Below are 25662 nucleotides of genomic sequence, written 5' to 3' on the forward strand. Positions count from 1 at the left end.
TTGCTTATAAATATAATTTATTACCTGTTTAAAAATTCTTTCTTACATTTTGTACATGTTGGCTGACAGAATAAATGCAGGCAATTTACAAACCGAGGGACTGCAGGAAAAAATGGGGAGAGGCAGCAGGGAGAGAGAAGAGGCACACCCAGAGCTAGCATCCCTCACCTCCACCACACAGCGGCATGGCGGATGGGATGCCCGGAGAGCACTCCTCCGCCAGGAAATTTCTTGAAAAGGAATTGCATAGAAGATACAGCAAGAGGGAACTCCACAACAAAAGAAGTGTTCCGTATCTGAAAAGCCAAAGTTGTGTTGTCGTGTTTCAAAAAAGAAAAAAAGTGACAAAGCACAAAATCTCAATCTGACATTTCTGCAGTTGAACTGTTCCAAAGGGAACAGCAGGTGGATGACACAGGCTCTTCGACACCGACGCCTGGGGATCTCTCTCTGGCAAACATTACCTGTCTTCTTGAGAAGGAGCAAAGAGGAAGGTCACCAACTTGCTACAGCTCAACATTAAACTCGGTGGACACATCCAACACTGACATCCAACACACACACACACGCACACACACACACAGTGATGATATTCCCTGCAATTGGGCTGAAATGCATTCTGTCTAGGGGGCAAGGGCTCCACCACCAATGGCAGGTCTAGGGAAGAGCGAAGGGGAGAATGCAAATCACTCACTCAACTTGTTCGGACTGCCATCCTCTTTTCACCCTAGGCCAGGAGGGGTACACATTTGAACTCATACCCCTATGATGGCATCACGTGAGACTTTAAGAATATAAAAAGGCAAAGGCATTTTCCACTGGCTTTTGATTTCTTGCTTTTTAAAGCTGTTCTAAGACAGGTTTGTTTTAACATGTAGAAGATAGCTCAGGTTGTGATTCCTGGATGTGGCCTCACCATACTGCTGAGGTTCACAGGTCAGGGCTCATGGACTCCTAGGCTACTGCTCAGCGATCACCTGCCTACGGTTCACATTCTGCACTCCAGAAATGAGGGTTCCCCCCCTCCGGGTCAGTGCCATCAAGTTCAACAGCAGCTCTGATAGTGTCAATTCCAATAGATCTTTGGAATTGAAGGATGGCACATAGAATTTGAAGATATTTATAAGGGACCCCGAAGTCTCATGGTCTTCGGCAACTTATAGTTTCGCCGAGGCACAAATCTGAAATGGCAAGTGAAGAGGCTGGTATACAGCAGCAAACTCTTTGGCTGGTGGGCAGCTGACTGTATTTTGGGGCAGCTACCTTGTTTAGTTCTCAATGACTGGTTGGCCACAGCTCTTGTGATGTTGTGCAGAGATTCCCAATTTGTGATTCTGGAAGAACTCTTCAATACCCGAGAGTCTCAGAACACAGCCAGCTGGGAAACGGCCTCTTAGGGTTGCATGGTTCTGGTCCCTTGTAGAGTTCCTGTTGGTTTGTACTGGTGATGCCTCCCTCAACCACTCTAAAATAGGTCTAGGGGCATATATTACATTTGGTTGAGTGGAGATCATTAATATCCCACCAAAAATTGATACAGGGAGGAGACAAGCCTACTGGAAAAGTGGGGAACCGTGAACTCTTTTGAAGACAGATTTTTTTTTTTTTTTTTTTTTTTTTTTTTAGAGGCTGGATTTCTGACAATGGGAGTGATCACAGGGCCAATTACTCTGATGGGTCGGGAAGTAAATTGTCAGTCCTAGCTCACAGGGAAAATGTATCCAGTGACCTACAATGTCATCTACCTGCTTTTCAAAAATAGCAGGTTTCAGGCATGAATTCTGGAAATACCTATGACTCCATTTGGCTAACTTGACCTGTAGGGTCACAGGTCTACATTAACATTGGTTGCAATGTATTTATTCCCCTTATGCCTTATTCCATAAAAAAAAAAAAAAAAAATCATTACAGATGCAAGGGAAATCTTTCAAAGTGATAATTACAGCCAGAGATTATACAAATAGGTTTCTTAGGGTAGAGAAACAGCACTTCATTGCACAGAGGCAAAGATCTAAGGATTTTAGTCAACATTAGCTCAGTAAGGTTAAAAAAAAAAAAAACTCACAAAAACAAAAACCCAGAGTGTAATAGTTGGTCCCATGAGGCACTCGGAAGGTAAAAAAAGTTTTATTACCTTGAGATAATTAATAATAAAAATATTTGCCTTATCGGATCTATAAAATCTAATGCTCATTGACCACTATCATCTTTACAAATAATTGGCTTTTAGCAACAATATTCTGAATCACAAAAGCTCGTCTATTCTCAAAGAAGATGGATAAAACCTAGTTTCATTTCAGCTGTTTGCATGGTCATCCTTTCCCTCATTGGCCTTGGACTTGCACTGAGGTCTCTGTGTGAAACGGGTAACTTGTCCAGAGCAACTGCTCAGCAAAAGCTAAAGCTCACATTCAACTTGAAGACTGAAAATTCAACATGTAAACTTTTTCTACTTTCTTTACACTCGTTTTGCAGGTCCTTACATAGTTTTTATTTGCTTGGCCCCATGGGGACAGACCTTATACTGGCAAAGGCTTGTGAATTCTGGGAAGTTAGTGATCACCTTTACTGGCTCCCTTCCTCACATGCTGCTGACAAAAATGGACCAAAAGCATAGCTGCTGTGGCCCTGACAGTGATACGCATGGGGATACATAAGATGAGAGCCTTGTTTGCTCCTCTCCAGAAGTAAAATGGATTCCACCATCTGAATGCTTACTTTGAAGGTATCTAACTTATAGGAGAAATAGCTTTAAAAAAAATCACAAAATGTCTAATTTCAAGAGTGTCCTAAACTCAGACTCCATGACTTCTTCCTAAAGAATGGCTCTACTGTTTGAAAGTTGAGAGAGTAAAATCTCTAAAATAATTGCATACATGAAAATGGGCAATGGTCATACAGTTTAATATTGGATACCTGACCCAAAATGTTGCCCTGCCTTGGAAGAGCTTATATTGATCATGTGAGGATGGGGATTCTTCCTTTTAGTGGAGGTGAGTATCCAGGTTCGTGTCCACACAGTTTGTGAAAAGGCTGTTAGCTGTTACATGTTTGTCATCACCGTGAGTCCAGTCACCAATTCTGAATCTAATGTCTATTCCTTCCAGATCACTCTAAGGAAAACTGAATGAATGTGGTGAGAAGAAAATGAAAATATGATGAAACCTCTGCCCTTAGACAGGCAAACTCAGAAGAAAGGAAGCTTCTTTCTAGTCCTGGATTAGTAATTACAATTCTTGCTTCCTTAGATACAGTTCTCTCACTTGCATCTATAAAACATTTCAAAGTGAATGCTTTCTTACATTTCCAAAAATAAATATTAGAGAACTAAAAGTAAGAAGACTGAAAACATATAGAGCCCAATCAAAAATGTAAATGTTCAAAATGACAACTCTTCAGAAAGTGTTTTATACAGATACTTATGTATTTCTATCATTTCTATTACCAAAAACCAACTTGAGACCTATTGTGTGTGAAGGAGTTGATAACATACTCGCCTCAGTGTAATTTTGCTATGGGTAATTTAAGTAAAAAATTGTGACAATAAGAAAATGTATATTTGAGGTGAAAATTTACCCACATCTATCTGTCATAAAGTCCTGTTGACTCTTTAGCTATTAATTCCCTTTGTCAAACAACTTTTAGTAAATTGTTAAACTCAGGGTAGATTTTGTTGGGCACCACTAGATGGCACCATGCACAAGTGATAGGTGGTTTTCCACCCCCCCCACCCTCCCCTCCCATCCAAATGAAGTAAGCATGTCCTTCCCCATAAGCTATATAGAAGCCCTAGGAATCAAAGGTGGGACATGTCACAAAGAATGATGAAGTGGCTCTCTGTGAAATGAACTGTTGGGTCTGGACCTTCTAAGTTTGAGAGCAATCTAACAGCTATTATTTTCCTCCAAAGGAGAAGGAAATCAGAATTCGTAGTGAAAATTATTTGACATAAAGGATGTGTTGTATGTAAGGGAGTTGCCATTCACCTGATGGGGAGCATAACAGGTTCCATGACAGATGAGTACCTCACTTATAAGGAATTAACCACTCTTCCCTTTTCACTAGGCATGGAAGTTCCTTTGAGCATCCTTCAGATTTCTAATTCTTGATTTCCATAGATGACAGCTCCCAAACCAGTAATGATAAGCAATCTTGAGAAATTATTTCAAACTGAAGTAATGAACAAGCGCTCTCTTTCCTCCTCCTCCTCTTAAAAATATCTATTTAAAAATCTTTTTATGTAGAATACAGTGTTACTATCTTTTGGTCAAATATGCATCGGTACAAACATCATCACCAAATTGTTTATTACTGCAATCTCTTCCTTTAACATTAGTGTAACATATATTTATGGTGCAGGCGTGGCCTGAGAGAGAGAGGTTATGGAATATACGCCTAATAGAGAAGATAAGGAACAAAAGGGGTGACAGAAGAGGCTCCATACCAAAGTATCAGTAGTTCCTCAATGATGAAGATGGAGGAGTCTTGGGAAAATCAAGAAGTCACCAAAACAGAAGAGAAAACATATGTGTAAAGAAGGAAAAAATATAAAATGATTTCTAATTCAACTGCGGTCAGCAACCTGTAACCCTCCAGCTCAAAAGTCAACCACAGCCATGTTTTGAAGGTTCTGATTCATCCACATGGGTGCTTGTTGTTCAGTTGTGGTTTGGCTACTGGGCTACCCTTTATTTATAAAATAATAAAGGCTACCCTTTATTTCTCACTTGCTGAATGATTTAAGTCCCCAGGTTAAAACAAAGAGCCGGTGACAGTTCTAAGGAAATGCCGTAGTTTACACAAAGTAGTCTTTGGACTACTTCCTAGTTAAATTTTTTTTTTTTTTGATTTAAAAAAATTTGATTAAGACAATAACAGAACATAATTTGCCATCAGTCAGGAAGGCAAGTGGTTCCAAGAGAAAAAAGAAAATGAACATAAAGGGATGCTGTCTCTTGACAAGCAGCACAAAGACAAGGCTTGAAAGCCTGACAAACAGGTTACAGGTTAGAATCGTCCTCTTTCAAGCTGAGACTGTTTAGAAGGCTATTGTAGCCTGGGCAAGAGACTAGTGGACTCTTTAAATGATCCAGATCAGAGCCCGTGGTGGTCCTCGGATTGATGAATGAGACTGGAGACATCACAGTAGAAGTCCAGCATTTTAGGACCCAGAGAATACCCACTACCTCCACCCCCTCTATTTGACACGTGAGAGAACTGAGGTTCAGGGAGGCTAGAGAACTTTCCCGGGGTAACACACCTAGACAATAACAAACCCAGAGTGAGAACTGGTTTTCCAGTTGCCAGTTCAGAGGCTGTTCCTCTGAGCACACTGCCCCAGGGGGAGTCAGTGTGCGGTCACAGAACACCAATATTAAGAATAGTTTGTGAACTTTAGTAGAGAACGCTTCCCACAACAAGACTTGGAGGAAAAAGACCTTGCCAGAGCCAGCTTAAAGAAGAGACTGACAAAGCCAGCAAGCATTGACTTCGTTTCTGGGGCAGAGGGATACAAGAAAGAGAGAAGGTCAAGGAAGCAAAGCCTGTTTCATTAAATTGGTGACCACACCCACCTGATTATGTCAGAAGGTGAGGAAGGTCTAGTCAATATCTAAATACTAACAGCACTGCTAAGAAAAACAGAATTTAAAAGAAAATCCTTTTACTAGAATACTTGTAAATACTCATCAATAATAATAATGATAATAATGATACCTTAATAAAAAAAAAAACTTCAAATTGCATCTTATAAACACACATGTGGTGAAGAAATCCTTATTTGTGTGGCTGACCATGAATCACTGTCTTCCCTGCAATGCTACAGCTTTATTCCCAGAGGGTGCCCATCGCACCCTCAACGAGTAAGGAATCTTCCTTCTTTCTCCTTTAGGCTTAGATTCTCCACTTCCCTGATACAAACAGTAACACTGGTTCTACAAGTTCTAGAAACAGAACACCGATGGGAGGATTATCTGAGACACTTGATGCACACAATTTGTAGCAAAAGTCTGTGATTTCTCAGTAAATTACTAATCTGAAATAGACACAACAAACCGTCCACAGCTTCAACTTCAAATGATTTAAACAAAAATAGAACGAGCCATGGACAGTGTCTGCATCCCTGTCCAATTTGATGTAAACAACGTTTGTAGAAATTGGGTTTGTTAAGAAAGTTTATCCATATACCTGGATAGCAATAAAAAGCGTTTCCTAGGAAACTGTAAGATCCTGTACCACACAGCATACAGCCCAACTAAGAGGAAAATTAGGTTGATTTCTAAATTCAAGGTACAAATTTACACAATTGTTCTTAACTCCTGTGATGATGTCCGAGTGTAGTGGGCATGTGTGTCACCAGTTGGGTCTGCTTTCTCTCTCCTGCTTGCAGTCTTGCCTGTGAAACTCATCGGTCTAGGTCTACTCTGGATTTCCTTCTCAATGGCCATGCCCTGGTCGGCCACAGACCCCCTGTGCATTCCCATCTTGCGTTTCCAGTCCCAGCATGGGTCAATACTGCCCTTCTGCTGCTAAAGACACTACTGTTTCGTGTCTTCCCATTTCTTCCAGGACAGCCGCCAGCACGCTCAAGTTTCCATCTGGGAAGTTCTGTGCTTCCCAGAGATCCAGGATTACACCAGTTGGGCTGGATTTGGTGGCAAAGTAATTCAAGTACCTGTAATTGGGAACGGGAAAGTGTGCTGAGTGGTGAGATTTACAGATCTGTTTTCTCTGCAGTTTGTACTAAACCCTTCTGTGTCTCCATTTGTCTTTTTAAAGTATCTGGTCCCCCAGGAGAAGCTGTGGTTTACAGTGAGCCGTCCTAAAGAACTAGCACACACTTAATTAGATCAGCCCCGGACAGGAGATGCGATGCTTAACTTTGTTAACCTCAACTCTGAGTAAGATAATTTAAGAGATGAGATGTCTATGGGTCATATCCTAAACAGGAAGTCAAGACACTTATGTTTTCTTTCCAGCTCAGGCTCTGATCATCTTTGACAGGTCATGCCATGTCCTGTGCTCGGTAGTGATGGCAAGAGTCCACAAAGAGGAGGCTCTTGAGCTGTCCTTATAACTCGGTATCAATGCGGTGATTAGCATGTTAATTAACCATCCAGCATTAGGTCTTGCTGGGCAGGAGATGAGGAAAGACAATCACTCTAAGTGAATGATATATAATTTAGGGGGATTTAGCCCATCAGCTTTGCAAAGTGGATCACAAAAGTCGATCGATACTTACCTTGTGAGATAAGCCCAGAATATCTATTCTCAACAATGTGTTTGCAAGACCAGGGTGCAAGATCCAAAAAAAAAGAAGCTTCATACAGGTTTGCAGAATGAAAAGTAAGTGGATGGATAGGAAAACCAAACCAAACTAAACCAAACACGAATGCTGCCCTAAATCTAACAGTTACCAGCCTCGGAGCTGTATGTCTAATGGAAACCAGTCCTGAAGCCTGGCCATACCCACCTGTCCAGGTTCAGCTTATGGGCCAGCATCCTCCAGTCGTGACCTCTCGTCTGTGGAGCGTCCAGGCTGCTACAGAGCTTCTGCCGGATAGGGGGAGGGATGCTAAAAGCACCGGGTCCCGTCATGGTGGTGATGGTGCTCGCTGGGTCCAACAGAGGCAGGTCGATGCCAGTAGGTTCCTGTAGTTCAGGCATAGAAACAACACAGCATTATTTCCAAAGACAAAAGCCATCTCTATTGAACCATACAATGCCTTGCTTTGAGCAATAAGAAGAAAATGAGTGCTATTCCTCTTGGTAAGAAGGCCTTCGCCCAGGCCGAAAGTGGTGACCTGGTTGAGAAGAAAAAGTGCGTTCTGTGCTGAGTTTGCATAGCCTTGGATGGACAGGTTTCGCTATGGACCGGGTGAGGTGGAAGCTCTGGTGTGATACGGTAACAGCTTTTCTCTCATCCTTTTCAGGATGAAAGAGGAGAGAGGACTATCAATACTCCTAAAGGTTTAGATTTCGAGAGGGGAGAAATGTTCAAAAGGGCAGTTCTTTGAGAATGAACAGATCTGAGATTAGAGAAGGCTGGAAGTTCAGAGTTTCTAGAAACTGTCTGACCCAGAGGGGAATGCCCTGGGCAAATGCCCAAGTAAATTCTCTCTCTAACCTCTGCAGAAGAAGAGTCAGTTCTGCTTTTGTTGAATCAGATGGAACACAGCTCTCCTCCAAATGGTATCAAATTAAGACTAATTTTTTTAAAGAAAATGATGAACACAGTAGATTGCCTTAGGGCAAGCGCTAATGGCATCCTCCGATTGCTGTACACCCTTATTTTTGTTAAATCTAATTTTAGGAGAGAAAACCATAAATTGGCTCTTAAAATAGTTTCAGCTCATAAAACAGCACAAATGCAAAATCTGAATTTCATCTGCAGGAGAACCTCTAATCATTTTCTGATCACTTCTGCTGGTTGGAAAAGCAAAAGCAAATGTTGCCTGGGAACTCTTAAAGCAATAAAAGAAAATCTACTTTATCTACTTTAAATGTCATCTTCCCCCCTCCCCTCTCTCTCTCGTTCTCTTTCAAAGCAGGTAACTCTTTGGTGTACATAAGTAGTTGCTGCAGGATAAACTAGCCACATACATTTTGAATCATCATGAAGTCTCTGGTGTCGTGCAGAGGGCTGAGCTCAGGGGGGGTCAGTGCCACCACTGCCCAGAGCCCCCCAAATCTGGTTGCTCCTGTGCCGTAGGCATCACCGCTGTCTGTGTCCCCAGCATGCTCTGTATCCTGGGGCCAGCTGCCAACTCTCACTGCTAGGCCTGTGCAATCCCACCGCATAGGGGCCATCAGGACTTGGAGGGCACATTAGAGCAAAACAAATTCTTTGCCATAATACACACGGTGGTGTTGGCTGTCATCACGGTATCTGGCCTCGAAACCCCCAAACTGGCAAACTGAGACTCTGAGGATCCCATTTGCTCCTCTGTGTTAGCTCCAGCACATACCAGGTAAAGGACTGGTGGGAATAAAACACATTAGTAGTAAATGGGAGTTGGAGTCCCTGAATGGGGAAGCGGCCTACAGATCTTTCCCCAAACCTGGCGGAGCTCCTTCCAAAGGACCCTGAGAAGAGAGGGCTTCTGACCTCACAGGCACAGGGCTTAAACTAAAGGGACCAGAAGAGTGACCTGGGGGCAGGTGGTGGTGTTTATCAACGGATTTATGTTGGGGATTTCTGAACCAAAGCCCTTCAGCACTTGTATTGGGGGGAAAAAGTATGCAAGGGGTTGAGTAGGTGGCGGTGAGGAGAAATCACATGGTATTTCCACAACTTAGTGCCATCACCCAGGCTGAGATGCTTCTTCCTGTGTGGACAGTAAAAACAGGGCCTAGAAGGAAAGCCACCATATCCCCAAATGTGACCATCCCTTGATGGCAAGGAAGGTTGAGTTTGCACTTTGAGGGGTCTGTTTTGTGTAGCTGTGACTTTGTTCCCCAGAGACTCTTCTTGTTCGTGACCACAACATCTCCTTATGGCTTACCTGTGGTCTCAGTCTGTCAGACGAATTCTTCCTGAAGTGCCACACTGATGTTTCTCCTTCTCTCTCTCCCTCTCTCTCATTAAGAACCGTTAAATGCTCCTCCGACCACACAGAGTCCTCACTTTTACTCAGGCATGAGGGATATCTGCACCGCCTGCCTCATCGGCTGGTGGGAGGCTCCAGAGGTGATGCCTGTGTAGTACGGAGCCCGGCCTGATGTAGAGGGGCGGCTCCCTCCTCCCCCCACTGCTTGGCAATCAGATCCATCCCTTCCTCGGGTTGCCTGCACAGGACTCAAACTCATCTCAGACTGTTCCAAGCGCCTTTTATTTAAGGCCATACCTCTGATTGTTCTTTTTCCCTTAATCTCTCTTGGGCAAACCCTTCAAAGTCTGGACCAAAGACGTGTCCTCATGCCTCCCCTGAGCAAAGCCACCCAAAGCCACCAACCTGGGACCTCTGGCAGCACTTTTCCCGGCCCACACATTCTGCCCTAGGCACGCTGGCCTTACTTATATGCTACTTCTTTTGATTCCTATGATTTCTTGAAGATTAAAGTATTGTTGTCATCCTCAGAATTCCTATGATATCAGCCCAGTGCCCTGCACAGAGAAGCTCCTCAATTCATATTTGTTGAAATGAGAGAAAATATTTTTCCTGCTATAGAAAGAGTCTGAAGCCGTCTCCTGACAGAAGCCCAGCGGTGTGTTGAGCTTCTTTCCAAGTAAATGTGACTAATAATATGGCTCTTTTCACTGTCAAATCCTGAAATGAAGGCAGGCATGCCACTCGGGAAGGTCTGCCACATATTCGCGTTGCCGTCCTTTTCCTAGTGAGTTAAAACCTTCACCACTTTCACGTGACCCTCCGAGGCCCGAGTCACCAGCCTTGGCTACTGGGCCTATTTATTTCTCTGTGGATGAAATAGGCCCAAGAGGGCATAATTTCTTGTCTCTCTTATCAGACGGCCAACAACAGGCTTAGAGGTAAAAGAAAAATAGACATTTCCATTTCATCTAACAATTTCAGTTGCTATTCCTTCTGCCTTCACTTCCAGGTAGGAGTAGGGTTTACTCTCACAGAACACTTATTGCAATAATCGTTTACAATACCGGTACCATCTGTCTCTGATGCCATGATTCCCTCAGTTAAACATATGATTTTTCAACATTAGCCAAACAGCTGCTGTGGGCGACAGCACACGTTTTCGGCGCCCTGTGGGAGAACCAACTTTCCGCTCCCGTAGCCTGACTCTTCTTCTGGAAGTCACCGCCAAAGAGCTAGATTTTCCTAACGGTTGTTTAAACAGGTAACAGAAAACTGAAGAGTAAGTAGATGGGGTGAGTACAGCAGAGTGGTGTTACCTTGCACATTTTAAATATTCTTCTTCATGCACAAAATGTGTACAGAACGCGGTCGTAAGGTCTAGCAAATGTGGGAAACTATAATCGTGACTATTATCCGGGAATCTATTCATAAAGCAGAGGACTCAGACTGCCTCCCGAAGTTCCACCTTTTCCTGGGTTCAAAGCTGTGAACTGAGGCAAGGTGTGATGAACCAAACCGGGAAGATAAGCTGCCTTCTTTACTCTGGGAACTAGTATTTATTCATTTACTTATTGAGATTTATTTTTCACTCCTTTATTTTTTCTAGTGGCTGACTGAGGTTTTATGATTTTGATAGAAAGGGAATCTAAAGTTTGATGACAGATGCCACAGATGGTCGAGGCAGAGTTTACTCAAGAACTCCGGAATCCTAACGGCATCAATGGAGCAGTACTGACCACCAGCAGCTGAGCATGTGCCAGGAGCCAAGTTCTGTTCAGGGCACCTACTAACATTCGCTTGTTTGTCTCTCATGACACACCCAGAGTTCATTTTACCCATGAGGAACCTGAGGCGGGATGGGGAGGTGATAGTTCATGTCCCAGTGGAACTGTCCATTTGGGAATTTCCTACCATGGGTCTCTGTGTAGAGCTGAAACTAAGTAGAAGGCCTGAAGAGACTTTAAATTTCCTCCTCTTCTCTACACTGATTTTTCCCTGGATGTTGATGGGTAATTTCCCTGTTACTATTCCCCGCATATCCCTCTTTAAAAAAAATAAAGAAAAGTAAAACCTTTCATTATTTACATTTGGGCATGCATTCGGGCCCCTACTTTTACTCCTTCAGACATTTTCATTCGTAGACTCCTTCTCTGTGAGACTAAAGGCTTTGTCTCTTGTTAAGCAGTCTCTGGCCAGAGCACCCAGCGAGGAACAACTGGCCAACCCCTGACATCCCCGCGGTCTATGTCAAGCACAGCCTGGTCTCCCTGGGCGGCAACAGGTCCTTCTTGACTGGAGGGGCCAAGGGCCACGGCTTTATAAATGACTGCTGGTGAGTGCCTTGAGTGGTGGGCAATTGGGGAGGGGGCAGCGCATTCCTGGCAAGTCAGCTCATTCTCATTCTCGGAAGACAGCACTTTGGAACTGCAACCCCAGCCCACCTGCCAGCTAGCCCTGTGACCCTAGGAAGGAGGCCTGTGCAGGAGAAAGAAACCACAAATGGCCTCTTTTCTCTGTTTGGTTATGCTTTATCAGTCACAATATACCCCTACCCGGAGCTTTTGATGGGGATCCAGGTCTCAGAGCTCTCCAGAATCAATTGTTCAGAGCTGAGCCTTGCCCCTCTACGTCAGTACCCAGCCCCACATGTCCCCAGTTCCCCTCTGTGGGCTGCACGCACCCGCATTCAGATGCTAACCACAGCGGTGGGGCTCAGTGACCCAGAAGTAAAAGCAGCAGAGTGCCCCCTAATCCCCAAAGTCATCTGACTCCAGTCATTTCTGCCCTTCCCTCAGTGACATGTGTTCCTCTGCCACAGACGCACCAGAGGCTGGCCTCTCTGCCACCAAGTTGCAAAAGAACTCATCTTTCCTCTACGTTGGCACAAGGACGAAAGTCCTTCAGTTGTGATGGCACTTTGCAAAACTGTCGGCTCTGCGATGGGCGGGGGGTGGGGGGGAGGCCCTGGCTGGGGGCGGGGGCTGGGGCTGGGGCTGGGGCCTGGGTGTTAACCGGGGACCGGACAGCTCCCTTTCACTCGGGCCTCGCCTCACCCAGCTTTCATCACACAGCGAACCGTCGGTCACACTGAACAGAAAGCAGGCATCAAAGGAGCAGACGTCCTCGCCCCCCTCCAAAATCCCGCAGCCTTTGTTGTCACTGGAGCTGGGGGGTTATTGAACTTTGCAGACCTGCTGGGCTTGGAGAGTGAAAACACCCTCCGGAGCCAGCAGGGGTGGTGCCGTGCGCCTGGGAGACAGGGCCTGCGCCTGGGGCCTGAGGCCGGCGGTTGCCATGGCGCCCTGACACCGAGATCCTGCCTTATGAATGTCACCGGGGTCTGTGACTAAAGTTGTTTACGAGGCGAAAGTCTCATGGAACCGCAGCAGGACGTGGTGGCCGCGGCTGGGCTGGGCTGGGCGGCTGTGGGAAAGAGGGCTGGGCCCGGAGCCTGGTGCTGGGGGACACGTGGGGCGCAGCCACACGGGGCGGGGGGCATCTCACTCGTCACCCTGGTGTCACCGTGGTGAGACCGCGAGGGGGAAGTCGCCTTCGAACTCATCGACTGTCCTGCCGTAGTTTTGAAATAGGACAGTCCTGGGCTCTGGTGGCGCAGCCAGCGGCTGGAGCTGGGCTCGGCCAGGCCCCGGGAAGCGCTGCCTTCCGACCATTTGGCCCCTTTCCCTTTGTTCCTCCCTGTGGAGGGGCTCCCCTGTTCCCAAGGAGGACGGGAGGACCGGGCACCCCGAGGCTGCTCGGGGCGAGCCACGCCGCGTACGCGCCACTTACAGTCTACCTGACGCCTGAAGTTCGGGTCTGCTGTAAAAAAGTTACAACGTGACCTTAGATTCATGTCATAAAATACAAAAGACCTTACTCTTCAAAAAGGATTTCCTATTATATTCTTCTATATAGCCAGCTCCCTGAGTTCACTAAAAATATTATCCTATTAATAAATAGGACCCATCTAAGCGTTTCAGGACTTCCTACATGGCCTCTGCTGAGACACCTTTACCCTCCCCGCCCCCTCCCACCCCTTCCCAAGGTCAGTCTCTCTCCTGGTTTCTTTTTTCTTTTCTTTTTAAAAGATTTGATTTATTTATTGAGAGACACAGAGTCACAGGCAGAGTTGGAGAAGCAGGCTCCGTGCAGGGAGCCCAACGTGGGACTCGATCCCGGGTCTCCAGGGTCACGCCCCCGACCGAGGGCGGTGCCAAACCGCCAAGCCACCGGGGCTGCCCTCTCTCCTGGTTTCCGAGGCAGGAGCTTCTTACCTCTGACACGGTGCAGTGTAGCTGGAAGATCTGCCCTTCTCCTTCCACCTGTCGCACGCAGAGTTTGCAAACCAGCTCCACTGTGTTCAGGCTAAATCTTTCCAGGGTGAACGTGCAGTGGAGGTTTCTCTGCGACCCACTCCAGATATGATAAAAAGGAATTTCCTAGAGGATATAACAATGTAAACCACAATGAAGGACTAACGCTGAAAACAACTCTCAGATACCACACTGCCAAGTACTTTTCTTAGGAGTACTTTTCTTAGTATTATTCTATTAATACTCATGACAGCCTAGCAGTGGGGACATCCCAACCTACTTTTTGAGAAAGCCAAGGCCTGCCTGGAGATGTTAAAACCACCACCACCACCACCCCACCACCACCCCAAATCTCACAGCTAGTAAGTGGTGGAGCTGAGATATGAACCCAGGGAGTCAGCCTCCGGTGTCTCTATAGCTAACCAGTCTGCCACTTCTCTATCGTTTACAAGAGAAGCCATTGTATGCGATTTTTCAAAAGTTTAGCAAATTCCCAAAATAAAACCTACACACTCCAGTCATTGCTCATTAAAAGGAATCCCTGCCGTGGTGTTCTGGAGAAAAGCAAAGAAAGTCTAAAGGGTAAAGCACTGATCCAGCTCCCTTTCATGCCTGTACGCTCCCTTTGCACAGGACAGGGGAAAGCCAAAACCCACTGCAAGCGGGTAACCGTGGGCCCGATTAGCTGCCGCAGAAAATCCTTGGCCTAAAAAGCACCAAGCCTCTAATGAGCCCATCCCAGAATCTTGTTTCCATAAAGTAAAGTAAAGGAAAAAAAAGAGGAAGGAAGGAAGGAAGGAAGGAAGGAAGGAAGGGAGGGAGGGAGGGAGGGAGGGAGGGAGAAAGAAAGAAAGAAGAAAGAAAGAAAGAAAGAAGAAAGAAAGAAAGAAAGAAAGAAAGAAAGAAAGAAAGAAAGAAAGAAGAAAGAAAGAGAAAGAAAGAAAGAAAGAAAGAAGAAAGAAAGAAAGAAAGAAAGAAAGAAAGAAAGAAGAAAGAAAAAAGAAAGAAGAAGGAAGAAGAAGAAAGAAAAGAAAGAAAGGAAGAAAGAAGAAAGAAAGAAGAAAGAAAGAAGAAAGAAGAAAGAAAGAAAGAAGAAAGAAAGAAAGAAAGAAAGAAAGAAAGAAAGAAAGAAGAAAGAAAGAAAGAAAGAAGAAAGAAAGAAAGAAAGAAAGAAAGAAAGAAAGAAGAAGAAAAAGAAACTACTATCGTAGTTAAGAACAGAGGCGGCTCTGGAGCTGAATTCAGTACAAATGAGAACATCCTTCCCTCGCTTATGTGGTGCTGTGGGGTAAGTTAACCTTCCCAGGCCTCACTTTCCTTATCTGTGAAAAAGTAAGCAAAAGAGCACCTAATCATGACCTGCTGGGGTTAATCAAACCCGATGAGATAAATCAAAGTGCACGGGTATCTGGCAGATGGTAACAATTCAGCCAGGCGTGGCTTGAACTAATATCAGATTATCATTGTTATCAAAATAGTATTTTCCTTTATGATTGCACAAAGGATACTGTTCATAAAAGGGTAAGATTTGTGGGGTTTTGTGGTGATTGCAAAATAAGGGAGAGAAGAAAGCAAAGGAAGAGATTTAATAGCAAAGTCAAAAGCCTGATCCCTCTACCAAGTGCTGAGTTATACAGAAGAGTCTGGTAGGCACCCCCTTGTGAAAGCTCCAGGGTGTTAGTTAGCAAGCTAAGAAATTTGTTTCCTACAATTTATGTGTAAGTACTAGACATACAAGACTAAGAATGAGCTGGAAAAAAATCCTCCTTCACTCTTAGTAATGTTCACTGACTTATACCAGGAAGTCACAACCAGTGGAGCTGCAGTGCTGGGTATAGGATCGGATTTGCATGCAGGTAGAGAGGGATATGAAGCTTATCTAAGTGTGGACTGCATCTCTTGGGACTGGGTACAAGGTTGGAGATCCTATCCCACAGCCTCCTGGGAGGTCAGGCTCAGAGAGGTTGGGGGTCAGGGTGACAACCCCTGGAAACACCTCTGCTTTTCCCATGTGTCCATGCAGTGATACTTTGGAGCAGTGTTTTTATGCTGTTATCTAATAAAATCCTGATCAAATTTTATTTTTAGGTACTATTTCAATGTCCAAACTGGTGTTCCTTCCAAGTTTTCAATGTAAAGATACCTTCCTAGCAAGGCTGAGGTCTAATTTGTGTCACATGTGGGGTAACGCCGTTCTTCTGTTTTTCCTTATGAAAACATTTTTGAGGTTGTTTTTCTTTTATCAATTCAGTGTTAGCATTTATTCTGAAAATGAAATGGACTCGGAGGTCCTTTTACTAAAAATTAAAAAATAACAGTGCAATTATTTGAAGGAGAATTAAGAAAAAAAATACTATCAAATATTCTAGAGTATTTTTCAGAAATCCTAAATAGCTCTACACCATTTTGGAGAAACAAGTACTGATCCAGAATTAATTTCAAGGAAAGGAATATCTTATGTCTAAATAATTTTAGATTTCTTTTTTGGAACTGTCTCCAACCCTTTGGTTCAGCTTGGGAACCTTACCTGATACTTTGCCAGCAATTTACTTTTCCAGAGGGAATGGGTGATATCATGAATCGACAAGCGCAAGTTGTGGGTGCTGCCTTTAAAATGAAGAGCCTTAGGTTCTTCTAGGAGCTGTCCTCCCATCTGTCTCTCAAGCTGCAATACTTCCTACAATGACATGCCCAAAGTCAAAAGTAAATTACTGAATCGTATTACTTCCTCTGGCTGGCTTTCTCATCAAATGAGTACGTTTCCTCACCATACCTCCCCCATACCACAACTAACTCGTGCAGACTCCCACTTCTGCAGCCTGGAGACCCTCCAACTGAAGGGTCTGCCAGTTTGTGCGTGACTCAATCCTCCTGACCGTTAACTCTCTTTCAGCAATCTACATCATATGTTCTGAGGCAAATTCATACAGTCTGCATTTCCCCATGGGTAAGTGGAAGATTTAATCAAATCCTGGAAAATAACGATCAGGACCTCAAACAAGAAGAAATCCAAATGAAAGGAAAAAACAGGTAGAAATATAAACAATTAAAGTAAGTAGATTTTCAATGAACTTTTAGGGAAAAGGGCAAATCACCAGAAAACAAATCCATGTCTTGGACTTGGCAAAACCAGCCAACAAGTGAAGATTTGGAATGCATTTGGGGCATTTTTTCAACTTTTTGTAGTTTCTTTACCTACAGAAAGAATATGATTTTTGCATAAAATTATTCATTGTACAATTTTCCTAATTATCAAACACTAAAGTAAAATATACTCATTACATATCCCATTAGAGGAAAATCTACTGATGCAGATTAGGAGGGTTCATCAGCTCCAAATACTGAACTAAACAATTACTCAGATTAAATCTGGAAGAGAAGACTTCATTTCTCAAGAACTGTGGCTGATTAAAAATTGTGCTATGTAACTTTACTTATACTATAAAGATGTAACACGAAGACAAATTTTAAGTATACTTTCATTTCTCAAACAAGCTAATGGGAGTTAACGAAGCATTTCCAAGTATAGCCCCAATTATCCAAACAGCAGCAAACCATAAGTTATCAATGAACAAAACATGCGGATCTTCCTTTATTATCAGAACCATCCCTAGGCACTTTGCTCCTGTTATGCTTTAAAAGTTTTAGCGACACACATATGTAGGCAATCTGTGGCCGACCAGTCCCACTGCCTGCCTCCCTCCCTTCCTTCCTTCCTTCCTTCCTTCCTTCCTTCCTTCCTTCCTTCCCTCCTTCTTTCTGTTTTGAGGGTTCAGGAAAATAATGGATTTGATTAAAACAAAGGCAGAACACAATCTTCTTCTTTGGTGACATTTCAGTTGGAAGCATGGGGTTCCATAAAACAGGCACCCATCCAGGTCATTCCTGTACTAGGCTCCTACTGGAGTACCACGCGCAGATGGATCACAGTGGAGAACTGTGAGTATGGGAACCAGATTGCTGTCTACCCAGAAATACATCCGCTTTGCATTTGTTGAATGAATTCTAACCCACGCACATGTAGCCCAGTAAGTGCAGAGCTTACCAACATCATTGATTAGATGTAAACAGCTCATTTCGAGCTACTTCTTAGTGGTTCTTAGCATCCATCATATTTAAGTCAGGCTACTATTATGAATAATGAAGCTGCTGAAAGGTCCTATAAGGTGTAGGAGATATTAGCATGATGTGGAATATGGTCTCAGACACGGATTCCTCTAATTAGTGTTTAATGGACGAGATGAGGTAACAGCGCATTGGTGGAGAGACGGGCATGGTCCAGCTGCTTCAGAATATTTACATGGAGAGGATGCAACCTTGCTGGCTGATGAGTAGCTATTACTTGTGACAGGAGTCTGAACAGTCAGCCGATTCCCAACCAGTCAGTCAGCTACCAGGACACATATGTTGTTCCCTGGCTCTGCTGTGCCTACAGCTCAGCAGGCTCTGAGGGTCCCCAATAAGCCATACAGACCTACCCAACCCAGAGTTGCACATGTTCCTCGTGGAACACTTCACACTCCGTTCCTCGACAAGAATCTAGCCATGTGGAAATGAAGACGAATAAGAAAAGTGAGGGTTAATTGCAGTTTCTTCTGCTTCAGCAGCAAGGCATAATGAGCTTATGTTGATCATGTTCGGTGTCTAGTTAGCATAATAGAGAAAGCTGATGTTCCCAGTGAACCTGGCACCTGACAAATTCTAAAGCTAAAATGATGTTTGTTTATAAGCCATTAGAAGAAAAGAAACATAATTAGAAATCTTTGAGATTACAGTCATGCCAATCAATCAGTTCTAGCTTCTTTCCAGTACACCCTAATTACCTCATCAAGACGTCTAAAGAGCAATCGATAGTAATTATCTGATTACTATAGATCTTCATTATGTCCAAATTATCTCCCTGGGATGTCTAAAAGAAGATGCATTGTATTCTGGGAGGAAATTGTACCCAACAATATATAATCCACACCCCATTCCTACAATCAACATAGATTGCTAGAGGATATGGAGAACATTATCAGTTTTCTTGGCAGGGAGGACCAGTGAAAAAAACCTGAACTGCCTATTGGCCATGACCTTGAAGTCAAGAAATCTAATACCACATTTGAATGCAAAGTCTGGGTTGGAGTCAGCCCAAGAATAAGCCTCTGTCCTTGGTTTCTTAGGCATTGACCTCAAAAGGCATGATTGAGAGTTCTCACTGGTGGAGAATGATGGCTCTGGCGTGAGCCTTTTTTTTTTTTTTTTTTTTTTTTTGAGAGAAAGTACAGAGTAAAATGCCATTTTATTTTATGTTATTTTACCTTTAAAGATTAAAGATTTGTTTATTTGATAGCAGGGGGCTGGTTAGAAAAGAGCAGAAGGAGAGAGAGAGAGAATCCCAAGCAGACTCCCCGCTGAGCCTGGAGCTGAGGTGGGGCTTGATCTCCATACCCTTGAGATCATGATCTGAGCTGAAACCAAGGTCAGACACTTAACCGACTGAGCCACCCAGGTGCCCCAGTAAAATGTCATCTTAAAAATAATAGAGCCAGAGAACACATCTCCATTTCCTTTTTTTTTTTTTTAAGATTTTATTTATTTATTCATCAGAGACATAGAGAGAGAGAGAGAGAGAGGCAGAGACACAGGCAGAGGGAGAAGCAGGCTCCACGCAGGGAGCCCGATGTGGGACTTGATCCCGGGTCTCTGGAATCTGGCTCTGGGCTGAAGGCGGTGCTAAACCACTGAGCCACAAGGGCTGCCCCACATCTCCATATTCTTAAGCTATTTTTCCAGCAACGGGAATGATAAAAAAAAAATTTCTACACTAAGCTGGGGGAACCTAATTTTTTGTCCCCTTTGATTAGACATGAACCCTGGTGATAGAGAAACTGTCCATCAGCATGGACCCATGCTTAAAGAAGAGGTCCCTCTGGGGTGCCTGGGTGGTTCAGTCAGTTAAGTGACTGCTTTGGGCTCAGGTTGTGATCTTGGAATCCTGGGACGGAGCCCCTCATTGGGCTCCCTGCTCAGCTGGGAGTCTGCTTCTCCCTCTGCTGCTGTCCCTACCCCTGCTTGTGCTCTCTCATTTGCTCTTGCTCACTTTCTCTCTCTCAAATAAACAAATAAGACTTTTTTTTTTTTTTTTTTTTTTTTAAGCAGAGGTCCCTCTCCAAGCATACTGCATATGCCTATTGGTAAGAAAATTGAGCATGAATTCTATGCTTCTTTATAAATGATATACCAATATCAACACATCAGTAAGCTACTGTATTACATTATAAAGTACACATAAGGTTAAAAGTATGAGCTAAGATGAATCAACACAGAAGTATTATTATCTTTTTTGTCCCCAAAGTTCACGGAATCTGGGCCGTGTGAGGGCCATTTTGGAGACCACTGGCTTTGGCAGGTGTCCTTTCACTGCTACTTCTGGGAGAAATCAGCCCTGGAATAAATGATTTGGTAAGAAGAACCCTAACCAAACTCAAATGTAATGCTCTCCCTGAGAAGTAGCAACTGATATCACATTCAGGATGTTCAACTTCAAGGAGACAGGACAAAATAAAGACAATGACCAAAGCACAAATTAAAAATATTAAAGTGAATTAAAGATATTGGAATCAATCAAGAAAGCAAATCCTGGAAACTGAAATCATCTAAAACTACATGAGTCAGAGATGACTTGACACATAGAGCTTATCCCATACACAGGTTTGAACTTCATGTGTCTTCTTACACACTGATTTTTTTCTGACAACTACAGGACACTACCACAAATGATTTTTTCTCTTCCTTAAAATTTTCTTAATAACATTTTCTTTTCTCTAGCTTATTTATGGATAGCATACAGTGCATAATGCATATAACATACAAAATGTGTTAATCAGCTATTTAATGCCATTGGTAAGACTTCTGGTCAACAGTAGGCTATTGGTAGTTAAGTTTTTGGGAAGTCAAAAGTTATATGCAGATTTTCAACTGTGTGCAGGGGTTGGTGCCCATAACTCCCATATTGTTCAAGGGTCACCTATATAAATTTTACGTCAGAAGAGAGAAGAAGCCAGCCCATTTGATACACTGGTCAGGCTTGTGTTCCATATTGCTATGTTTTTAACTGTTATAACTTCAGATATGTTACAGCAGATCCTACTGAAAAATATGCTGTAACTTATATTTCAAAAAGCTTGATTTTCTGAATTCCTTCTGCATGAAATCATTTTATTATACATAGGATACACAGAAGGAAGAGGACATAAAAATAACAAATGTATGAATCAATAAGATATAGCTTTACAGTTAAATGCTTTCCTCTCCTTAATCTTCCTGAGAGTATTCATTCAACATCAGTAAAACATCCATGCCCTGCGGAACCATGTCAGGCTCTGGGGCACACAGACGAGTCCCCAAACCCGCTGCACAGCACTCAAGGAGGGGAGATCACCATGTAAACACATAACCCCAAAACTGTGCTCAGCTCTCACCCAGCTTTCAGACAGCTGCTTTTGGACCACACAGTTAGGATATTTCATGCACCTTAAGACAGAATAAGAACAAACGTTTTTTTAAGGTCAAAAGATGTAGTCAGACTTCAGAAAAGATAAGGTGACCTTGGAAAGAAATGCCACAATAGGAATTAGGATCGTGGAGGCTCTTTGTTCTCAGAAACAGAAACACCACCTTCCTTTGCAAAGGTTGTCCTCTCTCTCGGTGGCACTCCCACCTGGGGCCTTGTTTTGGTTCTGGGCGACTCTCCCTTTGGCTTTAATGAGCTTGCTCTGCTTCAACGAGAAGGGGTCACTTTCGGCCTTCCTTTGTCACTCCTATCTCCACCCTGCAACTTAACGTTGGGAAGACCCTCTCAGGAGTCACTTATTGGCAGAGGTATCCCTAGCTCCCCTTTCTGTGGCAACACACCCAAGATCCCAGGGGTAAAGTCCCCAGGAGCAGGCCCTGCGCGTGTGAGTCTAGGGCCCGGCGGGGTCTGAGCGATCCTCAGATGGCTGCTTGCCCTGCTCGCTGGCTGCCCAGCACAGGTTCTCGGGTGGCCCTGAGTGAGGGCTCTATTGATTTGGGAGGCCTGAGAGGGATCGCTCGAAAGGCAGGGACAAGAGATTCCACAGTAGAAACAAGCGGCTTTCACAATAACCAATTAAACCAAGACATTATCCATGCCCAGCCATTAGTGTGGGCCACTTAAGAGCCACAATAAATCTTAGCTGTTTTAAAGGCCTGTGCATACGTACACAGGGAGTCCCTCTGGCCTGTACCCAGAACTCTCCCAGGCTCTTAGCCCAGAGGATCAGCTGTCATCAAGGCGTCACAGGACAAGGCAAGAGGGAGGAGCCTTACAGCTCCCACACTCTGGTTTTCCTCACCCCAGAATTTTTCATGCTGCTTTATTGCTGGGGTTGACCGCATCTGCCTCCAGGCCACGTGTCAGTCTCATAGCTAGTGCGCGGGGGAGCCCCAGGCAACACAGCTGCACGCACTGAGCCACTTGAAGCGCAAGTTTACGGATGTGAGACGTCTCTGCCTGGGGGGCGCTTTGTGCCAGGAACTGTGTGAGGTGCTGGGGCCCTGGCTCTGTTCTCCGGGCCCTGAGCTCACCCTACTCCTGCTCCAGAACCGGTTTCCTCTCTTACTGAGGCTCTGAACCGTATGGCCTCCTTTGCTGGAGGCACGTGTTTTCGCTTCCCCCTCCTCCAGAAGCCGTCATCCTGCTTGTGGGTTATCTAGCCTTTAGCCTTCCCTCGGCCCCACACCCCACTCTCTCCTTTTCCTCACTGCCCTCTTAGCACTTCTTTCTTTTTCTTAATAGAAATCTTATCAGCTGGAGAAAGGAGGAAACAAATGGTTAAACTTGAATCTCATATAATGCATTAAAATTTCTTCTGGAAGAGAAGGCTGGAAGGAGGTTAAATCAAGGCTTTGTTTTATGTTGTCTGGCTTCATTCTCTGTATTGTGTGGATGTGATCTGTCTGCGCACTCTCTCTTCTTGATGGAAATGGAAAGGCCTGATTGGGCTATACTCAGCTGCCTAGGGGCCTAGGGTCGGCCCTGGGATCCCAAGCAGGTGGGCCTCGCACTCCGGAGGTTTTCCACCCAGGGACAGATGGGCAGGGAGGCACCCCGCTCCATGCTCTGTTCCCAGTGTTGGACCAAGCACCGGAGACTGAGTTGGGCAGCTCAGGCCCTGTGCCCCACCTTTTCCACACTTCCATCATCTGGGCCAGGGGTCTCAAGGCCACATTCAGCCTCCACTCGGGCCTCACAAACACCAACCCTCAAGGGTGTCTTGGTTTTAAAAAAAAATCACATCTCCATTCAGATTTTATAGAACCTTGTCTTGCTCCTGTTAATTCTTTAAGTCTGTGTTGAGACCTGCCCTTGTCATGGGGAATGAGAAATTTCTCTTTTCGCCACGGAGGCCTTCTGTCGCTCTCACAGCTGTGGGCCTGCATGCCTCCCAAACAGAGGCCACAGAGAGTGGCTGTCCTTCTCTGCTGGTCCCTGCCAGCGCTTCAGCCAAGCTGCTCTCCGTTCCACTGCGCTGATTCCTCCTCTGGCCTGTGGCCTCTGGCTGCAGGGCCCAGGGGTGGGGGGGTGCACATCCAACTGTGGGCCACCTCTCCCACCTGCTCGGGTCACCGCCGCTGGCTTTGCTACCTCTTCCTCCTGAGCTCACACCGGGGTGCTGTGCTCTCCCCCCTGAGTGTGCCTGCCATGCCTCGTCCTCACGATAACACGGCCGGACTCTGGTGACCATGTGCAAACACTCCCCGTCAAGTCACTTCATTTCCAGGGCTCTGCCTGCTGCTCCCACAGCTGCCACTGCCACAGATGCTCGGTCAGAGCTGCCACGTCTAGCCTGCCCAGTCAGGGCACTCTGTGACACTTTTAAAGCAAAATGCCAAAGGGTGGCATTTGAAGAAGTGGCAGTGTCACTTGTCCACCTCTGGGCATATTTCTAAGGAGAAGATGATCCCTCACATTTTTGGAATTAGGAATAGGACATTTTAGTTTGTTCTAAAACTTCTGAAATCATCTTTTATTTCTTTTTGTCACTGAATATGCCATTTTAAAATTTCCACATTAGTTTCTATTTTTGCCATAAGAATTCACCTTGAGCTTAATGACTTTTTACAACACAAATTTATTACCTTGAGGTTGTGTAGATCAAAAGTGTGACCTCAGTCCCACTGAGCTAAAGTCAAGGTGTTCTTAGGGCTGCCTTCCTTTTTGGAGAATTTGCTTTTTTGTCTTTTCCAAAACCTTCCAGAGGCTGACATTCTTGGACTCAGAGTCCCTTTCCTCCATCTTCAAAATCACAATGGTACATCTTTCTGGTCTCTCCTCCATGGCTATGGCTCCCTGGGACTATAGATAGCTAAGACAAATTCTTCACTTTCAAGCACCATGTAATTAGATTAGATCCACCCAGAAAATCCAGGATAATCTCTTCATGTCAAGGTCCATACGCCTCATCATATTTGCAAAGTCCCTTCTGTCATGTGAGGTAACACATTTACAGGTTCTGAACATTTTGTAAAGAGAGGTCTTTGGGGGCCTCTATACTGTGTACCAGCACTTTTATTTTTTCCTCTCTTTTCTTTCTCTCTCTCAAAAAAAATAAATTCAACAAGGCAGGTCATTTCCAAAATACAGGGTAGGGCAGGGCCAAGTCTCATGAGAGGATAATAAAGATTCAGTAAATCTAGACTCACCAAAAAGATCCGTGTCCCTAAATGGCTGACCAACTAGCCTGCCTACAGTCCTGAAACCCACCTCACAAATTAGAGTACAATTAGATTTAATATCATCATTGAGGCATTACCTTCACAATGCCGTTATATCTAAATGCCCATCTAGGGATAATGAACATCATCAAGCCCCTGTTTAGTGCTAGGAAATGTAATAACTTTGATCTCCTTGAATCTTCTCAGTGTCCCTGATGTAGATCAAGTGACTGTTAGTCAAAGAGGTCAAGTTCAATGACCAGAGCCACAAACCTGAGGAGCTGCAGGACCAATTGAGTTAGCCAGCCTAACTCTAGTTCCCCTACCACACCACACCACACTTCCTTCCATACACGCAGCAGAATGATAAGAAAAACACATTTGCATCCTTTTATGCATTTTTTGGTGTCATTTAATACTTGTGTTACATGTACACATAGATTAACTTAACTGAAGAGATCAGCGTCCTGAAAGTATAAAACATGGGTCAAGCTAGCTTTGAGGTTGTTTGAGGGAACTGAAAGAAAACCTAAGGCTAACGGGGCCAGTTTAAAAGAGGGCCAGCCTTCATAAGCCCAGAAGAGGCAGGCTTGAAGTGCTCTGGGTTCTGCAGGGTCACAGCTGCCATGGAGGGGGGCGTCAGAAGGCCAGTGGAAGGCATCAGGTGGCACGATGAAAACAAAAGCTTCTCCAGGCTACCTCTGCCTGTCTACAGCTGCAGCCAAGAGGCTGAGTATCACACAACTCTCGAGTAGACCTCCCACTTCCTCTCATTTTCAGCATTTCTTTCATTTTCTCTTATTTTCCACATAATCTGATCTTTCACGGAGTTTCTATACTAGACCGCAGCCTGAATTAGGGTATGTGAAAGCTGAAGAAATCCAAAGAACACTCTGCTCCATGCCAAATGACTACATGAAGAGAGCCAGCTTATGTTAATTTACATATTCAGTTCATATCGCATATACATTTGTCAGAAATTCAATAAACATCACATGCTGCCCATAATGTATGCAAATAACTCTTCTTTTAGGTTCTGCATCTCAGGGTTTACTATAAACCTCTTTATTACAAAA

General features: G+C 44.4%; 1 protein-coding gene across 3 annotated transcripts in view; it reads right to left on the bottom strand.

Annotated features, from left to right (window-relative positions):
• The window catches only part of UNC5C (unc-5 netrin receptor C), a 351461-nt gene continuing 325799 nt past the window's right edge, over nucleotides 1-25662 (bottom strand). For all 3 annotated transcript variants that reach the window (XM_025424165.3, XM_025424156.3, XM_025424172.3), the window contains 4 exons: nucleotides 16392-16541; nucleotides 13826-13990; nucleotides 7472-7650; nucleotides 1-6673 (listed from right to left, as the gene is read on the bottom strand). In XM_025424165.3, the coding sequence (XP_025279950.1) occupies nucleotides 6508-6673; nucleotides 7472-7650; nucleotides 13826-13990; nucleotides 16392-16541 (660 nt within the window). In that variant the 3' untranslated portion in view covers nucleotides 1-6507. The remainder of the gene's footprint in view (nucleotides 6674-7471; nucleotides 7651-13825; nucleotides 13991-16391; nucleotides 16542-25662) is intronic.

The sequence above is a fragment of the Canis lupus genome, chromosome 32 (genome assembly GCF_003254725.2).
Source record: "Canis lupus dingo isolate Sandy chromosome 32, ASM325472v2, whole genome shotgun sequence".
Lineage (NCBI taxonomy): Eukaryota > Metazoa > Chordata > Mammalia > Carnivora > Canidae > Canis > Canis lupus.